At 54.5% G+C, this 12382-nt stretch overlaps 1 protein-coding gene across 5 annotated transcripts in view; it reads right to left on the reverse strand.

Annotated features, from left to right (window-relative positions):
• Positions 1 to 2734: 2734 nt before the first annotated feature.
• VAV2 (vav guanine nucleotide exchange factor 2) overlaps positions 2735 to 12382 on the reverse strand; it is a 120050-nt gene continuing 110402 nt past the window's right edge. For 4 of the 5 annotated variants that reach the window (XM_039730724.1, XM_039730725.1, XM_039730726.1 and 1 more), the window contains 9 exons: positions 12165 to 12186; positions 10889 to 11016; positions 10624 to 10698; positions 10030 to 10082; positions 9245 to 9361; positions 9040 to 9127; positions 8828 to 8951; positions 5787 to 5941; positions 2735 to 5145 (listed from right to left, as the gene is read on the reverse strand). In XM_039730724.1, the coding sequence (XP_039586658.1) occupies positions 5098 to 5145; positions 5787 to 5941; positions 8828 to 8951; positions 9040 to 9127; positions 9245 to 9361; positions 10030 to 10082; positions 10624 to 10698; positions 10889 to 11016; positions 12165 to 12186 (810 nt within the window). In that variant the 3' untranslated portion in view covers positions 2735 to 5097. Of the gene's footprint in view, positions 5146 to 5786; positions 5942 to 7894; positions 7982 to 8827; positions 8952 to 9039; positions 9128 to 9244; positions 9362 to 10029; positions 10083 to 10623; positions 10699 to 10888; positions 11017 to 12164; positions 12187 to 12382 lie in introns of all 5 variants that reach the window. The other variant, XM_039730728.1, reaches the window with a different exon arrangement.

Raw genomic sequence — 12382 nt, forward strand, 5'->3', positions numbered from 1 at the left:
AATTCATTTACACCCCTCCCAAGCCAGACCCGAGAGCTCAAAGTAGAGGTGGCAACACCAAAAAAAAAAAAAAAAAATTAAATTGGAGTTGGGTAGGAAAAAAAAAGGGCTGGATTTTGATCTGTAAACCTGAAAGTTTGTTGTTCCTTCAGCCCTGGAATTAGGGCCTGTTTGGGCAGGACACAGAAGTTCTGCTGCAGGGCCTCGTGCTGGTATCTCAGAGAGGCAGAAGTCGGGGTGGAGTCAGGGTTTGGCTGGTGGTTGGGAGGGATTGGGGTCCCAGCAGCACCATGGTCCCCCAGGCAGCATCTCCCACCCCTGCAGAGCTCTGAGCAGCCATGGGATGGATTTTGGGGGGGTTTTAAGCATCCAGCTGAAGTGGAATGCCCCTTTTCTGCTCCTCAGCACCCAACCCCTCTGCTCGTGCCTGCTGGACAGCCTGTGGTACCCAGTGTGCATCCAAACTGCCCCAGCCTGGGAAGGGTTTGAACAGGAGCCAGGGGGTTCCCTTATTCCAGCTTTATCCCCTGTCTCCAGCAGCATTTCCCCTCCTTCTCCCAAAGACAAAACCAGTTTCTCAGTTTCACAGAGAGAGCCCCAGTTCCTGCAGGCTTCTCCTTGGACTAAATTGCTCAGAACAACCACAGGGCTGCAAACAAGTCTAAACTCCTGTTTGCAGTGGGGTGTTTCTGTTTGACAGGCCAGAACCATTTCATCAGCGTGTCCAAATTTATAAATATGACCTTTGGGTTAGACCAGACCTAGAACAATACAAAACCAAGTCCACTTCAGCAGCCTGAGCCTTTCACCAAGCTCAGGATGGACAGTGGGCAAAGTGGCAGCTCCTGCAGCCCTGATGTGACTCCAGAGCAGGAATGAGAGGGTTAATTTTTGGGGTGATCAGTGCAGTGCAGAGGGAGCCTACACAGTTCAACCTCCCCCTATAATTTTTAGGTTAATTCTAAATTAAAGCAGCGCAGCGGCTCAGGCGCCAGCTGGAGTTTTCTAGGTCACAGAAAACGTGGTGAATGCAGGGCTGGGGCAGCCAGGCGTGCTGCACACTGTCAACACTGCCTCTGCCACCCCAATCCTCATCCTCAGCAGAGCTGCGGGCTCAGCTCTGCCCCACAACCTCACTTTGGGCTTGGGGAGCACCACCAGCACCTGACCCTGAGCCACAATCACCCCAATCCCAGAGTGCTGCTGTGCTGAGCTCTCCTCCTGGCCTCCCCCTGCCTCAGTTTCCCCACCCTGGAGGCACAGCAGTTTGGGCCATGGTTTTGGGGTGCTCTGGGCTGGGCTGGTGAGCTCACAGGGGCTGGAGGGCAGTGCCAGGGCCAGGATCCGTGGCTGTCACACTGTGACAGGAGCAGGAGCTGCTGCTGGCACAGGGCAGCCAGCAACCCCCAGGCTGTGTTTGCTCAAAGCCCTGCTCATGGCACAGATTTCATCAGCAGCTGCTCTATCTGGGGGAAAAAATGAGAATAATAAATAAAACCCCGTGCCTGGCGTGTCCCCTGCTCCTGGGACAGGCCAGGGGCTGTGCAGGATGGAACCGGCTGTGCTGGCTGGAATTCATTCTGCTGTTAATGCCCCTGAACGCTGCTCCTGCTCTGGTTACTGCACCTGGCCCTGGCTGGGCACGCTGCATCAATGCCCCATTCACTCCTGAGTGTCAGACCCTGCACTGCAGCAACCCCCAGGAGCAGATTTTGGCATGAAGCCACTGTGGAAGCACCCACCTGCCAGCTCCAGCCACTCCCCAGGGGCTCAGTGTCCCCAGCCCCAGGCTGGCAGGGATGTCCCCAGAGGCTGGACAGAATGGGAACAGATTTTTGCACTGCCTTTTTGGGTTGCAGGCTCCAGTGCTGCTTTTGGCAGCCCAGCTGTGCCATTCACCCACCCAGGGCCAGGCTGGGCCTCAGCAGCAGCAGCGGAGGCACCAGGCACCTAAATCTGGTATTTTAGTGGTGAATGTTGGAGATTCTCCACTAAAATAGACCAAACAGCCACGAGGAAAGGGCTTTTCCCATGCAGGGTCAGCACCTGGACCAAGGCTTAACACCTGGCTGGGCAGCACCTTCCAAAACCAGCTTCCAAAATTTAGCCCTGATTGTCCGAGTAAAACCCCTCTGCTCACTGCTACAGCCCCTCCCAGCTGACCCCGGGAAAAGGGAAGCACTGGGGACTCCAAGGGTGGGGAAAATGAATCTTCTTAATGAAATTACATGGCAGGAGGGACATGTCACAGGGACATCCCATCCCTGCTCAAGGTGAGGCCTCTCGAACACCTCAGGTTTTTATAAGCAGCTCTGCAGCTTATTTACTGCTCTGGAACATGCTGCTGCCTGCAGGGCCAGGTGGGATTCTGGAATATGATATCGAGGAGTGACTAAAAGCCATGGAAAATCAGCCTTTCCTCCACTCTGCAGGGGTTCAGCTCAGAAAAGGAGTCCCAGGAAAGCTCCTGGATGGGACAACTGCACGAGTGGCAGCTGCTCCAGGAATGAGGAGCCTGACAGGCACCACAGGAGGGATCTACTCCAAATTTTGGAGGGGTAAAAGCACTTACTGTTCATGCCAGGAATTGGGAAGGATCCATCCCTGGGAGCAGCCATCCTCCCTGGATGGGCCAAGCCCACCCGTGAGCCCCAGTGCAGCCAAGGGGGTTTTAGTGACAACGACCCTGACACCCCTGGCACATTAAAAACCATGGCTGGAAAAAAAAAACCTATCAGCAAAATTACACTTTATTTTTGGGATTTTTTTTTCTCCGTTGGGGAATTTACTTTGATGAGTTGTAACTTAAAAAAGGCCTGGAAAAACCACATGCAAAAGGGTTTCTAAGTAGCAGCTAAAGTTTCTATTCCAGCATTACAAGCTATTCCAAATGATTTCCAAATTCCCAGCTATAAACTATTCCATTAAACAAACAGTTTTATCTTTAAACCCCCTCCACCCTAGCCCAGTTAGTGCAGTGCAAAGGAAAAACCCAAGGAATTTACATATTATTTTCCAACATATCCCATTGCAATTCCGAACGATCTGCGACGACCTAAAATAATACATCCAATTTTCTCGCCATCATAAAAAAACATTTCCCTTTCTTATTCACAGATATATTTGTGGCAAATGGCTGAATAATTACTTACAAACAGAACAATCTCTTTTTTTTTTTTAACAAGTTTCTTACACCAGTAAACACAAGAGGGAGAGCTCTCAGGGGCTGGGGGGGTTTGGCAGGGCAGGCAGAGGGTGGGGGTCCCTTTGGGGGACACAGGTGGCCTGGTCCCTGTGGCAGGGCTGTGCTCTCCCCAGGTGATGCCCTTGCCACCTTACAGACTTGGCCACGTTCAACAGGAGGGGCTGTAAGGCTTTAGGATGTGAGGCAGAACAGGAGCCAGCAGGAGTTTGTGTGTCCCACCCACCCAAATTGTCCCCTCAGCTCCAGCACAGCCTCTGCAATGGGACAAGGGGACAGTGGCACCCTCTGCTCTGCACAGGAGGGAATTGCCAGCTCCCTGCTGGCTGCCCCCCTCAAGCTGGCCATGGAGGGGCTGCCTGGGAGGGGTTAGCACCAAACAGTACCTTGGGAATGCCCTGAGCCCCCCTTGTCCCTGTCACCTCCTGCTGCACACACCTCACACTCCCAGAGCTCCAGGAGCAAAGCAGGGTGGCTCTGGGCTTCTCACTGAGCAGCAGCATGGAATTCCCAAGTCAGCATCATTTCCTCATCCTTGAGAGATCCAAACTCTTCCATTTCTTACCCCAAACGTGGTTCTGCTGCTCTGTTTGCAGACCCCCATACCAGCAGCACTGCTCACCCAGCCAAAACTGGCATCTCTCAGACTTGCAGCAGGATCCCACAGCAGGAACACCCCAAATCCCAGGGGAACAACATCAGGGCATGGAAGCACCAGCTCAAAATGCCACGAATTCAGAGAGGCAGCTCCTGGGGCTCAGACACAGGGAAGCTGTTCCCTGCCACGCTCCCACACGTGTATTTTGTTTGTATTTGCACTTTGGGAAGGACAGAGGGTGCTCAGGACACAGTGGGAATGTCACAACACAAGGACCTTTACTTGACAGCAGCAGCAGGAACAGCCTGTGGGAGGAAGAGCAGGGGCAATGCTGCCAGCCCCCAAAAGTGCACACAGCTGGGAAGAGGAGATGCTTTCACAGCTCAGGGACAGGATTCAGGACTTGATAGCGTAGCCCTTATTCAGGTGGGTTCACCCTGAGCTCACGAGGTGGGAATTGTCACAGCTGCAAGGAAAATCAGCCTGGCTTGGGGAGGACAGACCCAGGGACACGTCCTCTGCATGGACCTGGTGCCTTGGTGGCCTCTGAAACCCTTGTGTGGAGCACATCTGCAATGCACTGAGACCTCCTGCTCACCAGTGGGACCAGTCAGCTCTCTGGGCACCCCCCTGCCTGCAGCAAGGCTGGTGGGACTGAGGTGACTGCAAAGAAAATGGGCTCGGGGTGCCAAAATGGCTTTTTGCCCTCCTGGCTGACCTGGAGGTCCACTTCCAGCCCACACCTGAGGGTCAAAATGGTCACAGCCCTCTCCTCCTTCTGGGCCAGGTGTGCCCACCCTGCCCCTCACCCTGGCCACAGCACAGTGCTGCCCATGGCTGCCAGGGCCACTGCCAAAATCCTGACCTGGGAACCCCGTGAGTGGTGTGGCAGGGGGTCTGCATTGCCTCCTTGGGGCTCCCTCCCCTGGACCCCCTCCCCAAATTCTCACCCAGGCACAAAACCTGCCTCAGCCTCCCTCCAGCATCCCCAGGGTGGCTGTTAAAACCCCCTGGCACAAGAGGGGTGCAGTGCCCAGGCCCTGCTGGGCACCCAGAGTCTCTGAGCTCTGTCCATCGGGGAGAGCGCGGCTCTCCCGGGGCTCTCCACCGGCGCCATCCCACAGCCCAGCAATCTTCTGTACACGGAGCAGGGGCCAGGCCGGGGCAGCCTGCACGCAGGGGGGGTCGTGAGGGGCTGCAGGGGCAGTCCTGGGAGGTGTCCAGCACGGGGACAGTGTGCTCAGGCTGCAGCTGCTGGCTCCGGGCACTCGACGACTTCCAGCGGCCGCGGCCGCGCTCACTGCACGCCCTCCTCCTCCACGTAGGTCGAGGGAAACCAGCCCACCTGTGGGGGGACAGGACAGGACAGGTGAGCTGGGGAGCTCAAGGGGAACAGCACAAAGCTTGCTGGAGCTCAAGGATTTGGAGAACTCAGGGACAGGGTGGGGTTGTGTCCTGTGCAGGGCCAGGAGTTGACACCGTGATCATTGCAGGGCCCTTCCAGCTCTGTTTATTTAAGGGAGCTCCTGTCCTGTTGCCAGTCCTGGATGTGCTAGATCCTGATGGTGTGAGCCCTAATCACCCTAATTTGGGATGGAGTACATCACCCTGGAAGGGTGAATCTGTCTGCAGGAAGAATCTGCCTCCAGTGCTGCAGAATCTGTGGGACACCAGGCCAAGCCTCCAGGCTGTGGTTTTCCCAGGCTGCTGAGCCCTGCAGGGCCTGCAGACATCCTCCACGGGCAGGTTTAGGGAAGATCAGACCCTCACACCACGTGCTCCCACGCACCTGTGTGCCCTGGATATCACTGCCAGTGTCACAAAGCACCCAATGGCCACACAGAGGTGGCTCTCACGAGGTGACATCCCACCCAGAACCCAGGAAAAAGCAGGACACGGGACACACCCCCTTCCCTTCACCATCCTGACAGCAGGGAGGACATCCCGCTGCAGGAATGGGGCAGGAATCCCCCTGGAGGCACTCACCCTTCCGTTGGTCTCCCCTTTCCACCATCCCTGGTCCCCTCCAATCCTGCTGTAGATCTTCACCACGTCCCCCTCCCGCAGCGACAGCTCGCGCATGTCCCGCGCCGCGAAGTTGTACCGTGCCACGGCCGTGCCTATGACCCGGGGGGTGAACACTGCCAGGGGACAAAGCACAGCGCCTCAGCGCCTGCCCCCACGCTGGCTGAAGCCTGGGGAAAGCTTGGATGGGTTCAACCTGGGTTTTTCAGCGTGGCACCAAGAGCTGGAGCTGCTCGGATGGAGGGGCGGCATCAGCCGAGCTGCTCAGCCCCGCGCGGGTGGGGTGGTCGGGGTTCCTGCTGGGTTTGAAGGGTTCTGTGGGCTTGGGGAGCTCCTCGCTGCTGGTCAGGGGTGGGGTGGGGGTCACTGGGGTGAAGGGCACTATTTGGAGGTGGTAGAAGGAAGGATTTCATAGGAATACACAGTTATTAACAAAGACATCATGGGAAAATCCTGTTCAGCTCTCAGTGTCAGGTCTGGGAGATTTGCCTTGTGGAGCTGCCACCCAGCTCCCAGCGCCTGATGGAACCACTTTTGTAAATCAACTTGGATTTAAGCTCCTTCAAAACCAGAGTTGCTGGGAATGGGTTCTCCTAAAGGTGTTGAGTGTATCCTGTGTGCTTTGCCATGAGGAGGAACCAGCTCCTAACCTGGAACCTCCCTGCTCCTGTCCCTGCCAGGGAGAAACCTTGGCAACCTGGCCCCATGAGAGACCAAATGGTGCCAAACCCTGACACTGAGCAGCACCTTGGGATGAGGAGATGACCCCAGGAGCCATCCCAGGAGCTGAGCTGCACCAGCACAGCCCCAGCCCCAGGGATCTCCATCACTTCAGGCAGGGGATGCTCAGGGGAAGCACAAGGAGGGGGAAGGCAGGGGCAGCACTCAGCATTCCTGCCCCAAAATCTGGGCACAAGAAAAAAGGCTGGAGAACCACAGTGGAGGGATGGGATGGGCAGAGGAGGAGAAAAATGCACATCCTCTGAAGTTCACAAAAAAAGAAATAAACACTCTGAGGGGATGCTGTGCTTCACTCCCCTCTTTCTCCCAGGATTTCCAAGGGTTAATTTCAACTATAAAAATGTGCAAACCAAGGTTGAACAAAGTTTGAGGGAAAGCTTTGCCCAGGTTTTCAGCTCTTGGGGTGGAAGGAGATGAGGATGGCGATGGTGTTGGACACACAATGTGCAACCACTGGGGGGTTTGTCCGTCCTGGCCAGGCAGCCAGGCTGGAGGATGGACACCAATCAAGGCAGCTTTGAGCTCTGTCATCAGGAGCTTGCTCAGAGCCCCTTGCTACACAGATCACTTCCTGCAGTAATTTCTGTGCAGTCAGAGAACCTCAAAAACCCAGATTTGTGCTTGACAAGTTCAGTGTTCTTCCCAAACAAGGAAGGCACATGTGGCTTTGCTGGTGATTTTCTCTGTCCAGCCTAAAGGAGAGACTGAAAGATAAAAACTTCAAAGGGAGGAAAATCTGGCAGGATTTTGCTCTGATGCCATCAAGAGGGAGGGTGACACCAGCCTGGAAAGGATGACACTGCCCTCTCAGTGGGGACACTGAGCCCCAAAACACCCCTGACAGCACAGGTGTGTCCCTGTCCCCTCAGCAAGGGCTCCTGAGCAGCCCCAGAGAGCAGAGCTCAAACCCTGCAGGACACTGGGATGCTCTCCTGGAGGACAAGGAGGGGCAGACTGGGACAGGGTGAGATGCTGATGCTCAGGATGACACACACAGGATAAGCAGGTCGAGCTTGAAGTACATCATGAGATCCCAAAGTGCTACATCCACTTTTTTTTTTTTTTTTGTTAATTTTAGCCCCTTTTCTCAAACAGCAACAAATCCATCTCCTCCTTGCCTTGAATTTGGGGAGAGGGGGGAGTGCATTTTGCTGCCAACCAAGCCATGGTTAATTAACCTAATTAACTGATTTCCCAGGGCAGCACTGGGGTCCCCCTGAACTGCCTGTGGGGATGGAGGGACAGGAGGGACCCCACAGGTGCCACTGGTGATGGCTTTCAAGCTGGGGATGGTGGCAGGTCTCTCCAGCAGGGAGAGGCACTGGTACCTGACCAGAAGGGACTGGAGGAGCTCTGAGAAGAAAAGTTGAGGCCCTGAGGACTGAGAAAAGAAAAGTTGTAGGAAGCGCAGGAGGCTGCAAAGAGGTTAGAGAGAAACAGAAAGAGGCAGAACACGCATTAAAAAGGAAATTAAAATAAAATATTATAAGGCACAATGCTTTAAAAGCTGAAGGAGGGATACAGGGCAAAGCATGCAGAGGGTCTTGTGTAGGGGCTCCAAGCTGGGACAGCTGAGAAAAGGTCTGGCCACAGCCCCACAGCCACTGGGGGCTCCAAATTCATCCTAGGGTTGTATTTAATGCAAAAAGGTATTTAAACCACTTTTAAAGCCTGTCTTTCTTTGGTATTCTTTTCTAAATATACCATGGAGAAAAATATTTAAAAGTTATTTTTCCCCACAAAGCAGTTAGTTGTGCACTCAGGTTTTTGGACAAAACAATATCTTGCATTATTGCACTTTTTTCTTCCCATTTATTTTGATTTTTCCTTTCTTTTTCTTTTAGACACAAACTTACCCTTTCACCCATCACCTCCATTAAAGGAGGCCCACTGGGACTCAAACCACCACAAGTCACACTGGAACCGGATCCATTAAAACACAAAAATCTCCCATGGGTGGGAAAGACAGGATAAATCCCACCAAGTGAACATCACATCCCTGAGCGTGGGCAAACCACAGGATGAAAAACCACAGGAAGGGAACCAGCAAAAACTGTCCCTTCAGAGAGCAGCAGTGCCAGAGAGCCCCAGCTTGGCCAGACCCCTCCACCTCCGGCGAGACCCATCCTGAAAATGCCACCAGCCCAGAAGGACTTATCTGCAAACTGAGCAACTCAAAGCCTGCAGTGAAGCTGTCAATTCCTTCACCCACTGCTCCTAGAGCTGGCAGGAAGGGGCAGGTTTTCCATGCTGGGCTTTACCTGGGGAGCGGGTGAAGGTCCTGGAGGTAGAGCGCTCCCGGGATTTGTAGGGGTATTTCAGAGTTGTGTCCAGCTGCTTGAAGCTCTCCTTCAGCGAGTGGCTCTGGTAGTACTCAACCAGCTCCTGGGAAGGAAGGAGAAGCACCTGGCTGTCTCTGCCAGCCCCTGCACGACTTGCAGAGAGAGTGCTACAAGGGGGAACAAAAACCCACCAGCAAGCTTTCGAACTTCTTGGCTTCCGTGATGTGGATCCAGTTGTCCTTCTCCACCACCTTGATGTGCTTCACCTCCTCGTTGAACCTGCCAGCGACAGCAAAAGCACTTAAAAAACCCCACAGCCACGGGCTCCAGCCCTGGCTCGTCCTCTGTGAGTAAGAAATATTGAATTATTAAGCTCCTAAGTGGGGAGTTACTCACTTAATGCTGATGGCAAAGCGCTCGGCCTCAGCTGGCCGCTCCCGGATCAAGTAGGTGCCGCTGACGTGAGACTTGAGCAGGTTGTCTGTCTGATGCCTCTCCATGTTCCCTGCAAACCTGAGCCCAGAGGTTAATTAGTCCATTTAATTTATTAAAATCAACTCGTGTCCTTGAACAGGCATGTTTTGGATAGAAAGAGACATCTTTTTTAAAGGCATGAAGGATGGAAGGCAGGTGGAGCAACATCTGGAATATCCTGAGCAGGAAGGGAAGTGCCCTGAGATATACAAGAGGCTGCTGAGCCACTGAAGTACACAGAGAGTGGCCTCTTCCCTTTGAAGTACCTGACACCTGGAAAAACCCACTAATTGGGAATCAGTCTCCAGGTTAATGAGGCCTCAGCGAGAGCTGGAGAGCAGGGCTAATTTATATCCATGAATTCATAAACCTGGCTGGTGCTGGAGAGAAGGAGCAGCAGGCAAGCCAAGCACAGCCTCTCCTGCCAAGGCAGGAGTTACCTCCTTCCTCCCACAATCATTTTCTGGGCACACAAAATGGGAAGAGAAACCAGCATCTCTCTTTTTGCCTCTAACCCCCTCCACCAGTGAAGAAATCCTCACAGCTGCTGCCAGGGCTTTCAACACCCCCCAACCACCACTGAGGCAGCTCCACGGCCACAGAGAAAGCTGGAAGCAGAGCTCTGCATGTGGAATCCCTTCCTGGAGTGGATTCCTGAGCAAGCAGCACCCAAAAGGCAAGGCTGGGGTGTGTCTGTGCCCACTCACCACGGGTACGCTGTGTAGTCGATCTCCCGCGAGGGCGGCCGGCTGTTGGGGGGCTGCAAATTGAGAATTGCTCATTAAAAAAGAGCCAGCAGCTCCTCGGGCTGTGTGGGATGCTCCTCTCCGCAGGAGGCTTCCCTCTGCCAAGCCATCCCCGGATTCTGGGCTTGGGCAGAGGAGGGCAGTGTTGTAGCTGAGCATTTCCCTCTCAGCTCCCAGCTGGGCTGAGCAGGCTGTGTTGGTTCATTTACCTGAGTGGTTTTTAATTGGGAAGCAGCTGACAACATTACAGCAAGCAGCTAAAAGCAATTAAAACAAACCAAATGCAGTTTCCTGCCTGATCTCCAGCACTCTGCTCCTTGGGTCAGAGAAGGAACAGAGCTGGATCTGATGATGCCAACCCCAGCCTTGGGAACAGGGTTGGGACCACCCTGCCCTGACACCTGCACCATGGCAGGAGGGATCCCCCTCCCCTGTGAGGCAGGGCACCTCACTGAAGGTCCAGGGAAGGACTGAGGTCTCGAGGAGAAGGCTGAGCAGAGTGACAGGGACAACCCCAGCTGGCAGTCCCAGCTCCATCCCCTCTCTGGCACTTACCCTGGCATCCACGGGGCAGGGTTTCACTGAGGAGCTGGGGAAATAACCCGACTTCTTTGTCTGCAGCAGCCTCCCCTGCAAAGCCAAGCTGGGCATCAGACTGGGATCAGCACTGGGGGCACTGGGCAGGGGTGGGGACAGGCCCCAAACTGCCCCCCGAGCCCCAGCACACCCCTGCACCAGGAAAGCCCCAAAATCAAAGGGACAGTGCAGAAGTCACTGGTTTAGGAGTTTCCAGGAGCTTCCCAAGAGGAATCACCCTCACCTCCCACCACGGCGAGTCGGGGTCCCCCCTCAGCAGCTCCATCACGTCCCCAATCTGAAAGGTCAGCACTGGCTTCCCAGGAGGGGCTGGGGTTCCATGGTAATTCTGAACAGCCACCATTTTAGGACCTGGCAGAGAAGCAAAACACTTTCACAACCTTGTCCCAGCTGAAACAAACCCAAACAGAACCAGCCCTCCTGAAGGCTGCTCCCCTCACCCCCTGACAGGGCACAGCAGGCAGGATTTAGGGGCAGGAAACATGAAAGCAGAAAGGAATGGTGTCCACAGTGAATGTTCTTGGCTCCTGCAGTCACATGCATGATTGAGTTCCCTGAGCAAAAATAAACCCAGGAAGGACCCAGCCAAGCTGAAGCTCCAGCTCCCAGCCCTGCACCTGGAATTGAGCCTCAGCAAGGAGCTCAAATCCAGGCGAGGAGACGAAAATCAAGGAGAGGAGATCTTGCCAGGCAGTGCCTGGCCAGCAGCAAGCCCTGGCAGGCTCAGCAGTGACCCCACAATTGCAAAAGGGACCAGTGAACACTCAGCTACCACTGAATATCAGCTGGACCTGGGACTCAAAACGCCCCTGAAGCTCCCAGTCAAAGTCCACTTGTCTTGCCAACAACTGCACATTAAATAAACTTCCCCCACTGCACCAAACCCACAGTGTTTATCCTCAAAATGCCTCCCCACCTCTGCCTCTCCCCTCCCAGCAGGAGCACTCTGTGCTTGTTTTGTTGTTTTTTGGGTTTTTTTAAAACCACAAATTTGATTCAGGTTTCTTTTTGCCAGGCTTGGCTTTCCTTCCATCAGAAACAGCACAAAAACAAATTGTTCTTCTCCTTTGAGCCACAGCAGGGGCAGGGCAGGCCCAGAGCTCTGTCCAGGCAAGTTTCAAACACAGGAAGATAAAAAATTATTGCAGCAACCTTTGTGACTGATGGTCCTGAGCACACTGGACATGCTGCCCATCAGCAACAAATCTCCCTGCCAGAACATGCCTGCCCTGCCCTGAAGGTGGATTTGGCACGAGGGTGTCATGCCAGGCTCTCCTTGCTGTGATGGGCAGAGCTTTGCTGCCCAGGGGCACCAGGGCACCACAGAAACTCAGGGGCAGCAGGGACAGGAGGGACCCCAGGCCACGAGGGAGCACAGGACCCTTCTGCAGGCACTGAAGCTCTCTCCTGGGTTTGGAAAGAGCCTCCCCCTCCCACACACCCAGAGCTGGGCATTCCTGCAGCCACAACCTGTCCCTGCCCCACAGCAGTGCCCTTACCAGGTCCTGCACCCAGTGAATCCTGCAAAGAAAGAGGAAAAAGGCTCAGTGAAGACACATCAGCCTCAATTCTCCCTATGAGCAGCCACCTGATGCCATTGGGATGAGAAAACCCCATCCCAGATCCCCCTGGTACCCCCCAGCCCATGGTGCCCACCCCAGCTGGGTGCTGGCACCTCCCGAGGGCTCTGGGGCTGCTTAAAGTGGGCCAGTTCTAG

Source organism: Passer montanus, unplaced genomic scaffold, assembly GCF_014805655.1.
Source record: "Passer montanus isolate IOZ18808 unplaced genomic scaffold, ASM1480565v1 scaffold73, whole genome shotgun sequence".
NCBI lineage: Eukaryota > Metazoa > Chordata > Aves > Passeriformes > Passeridae > Passer > Passer montanus.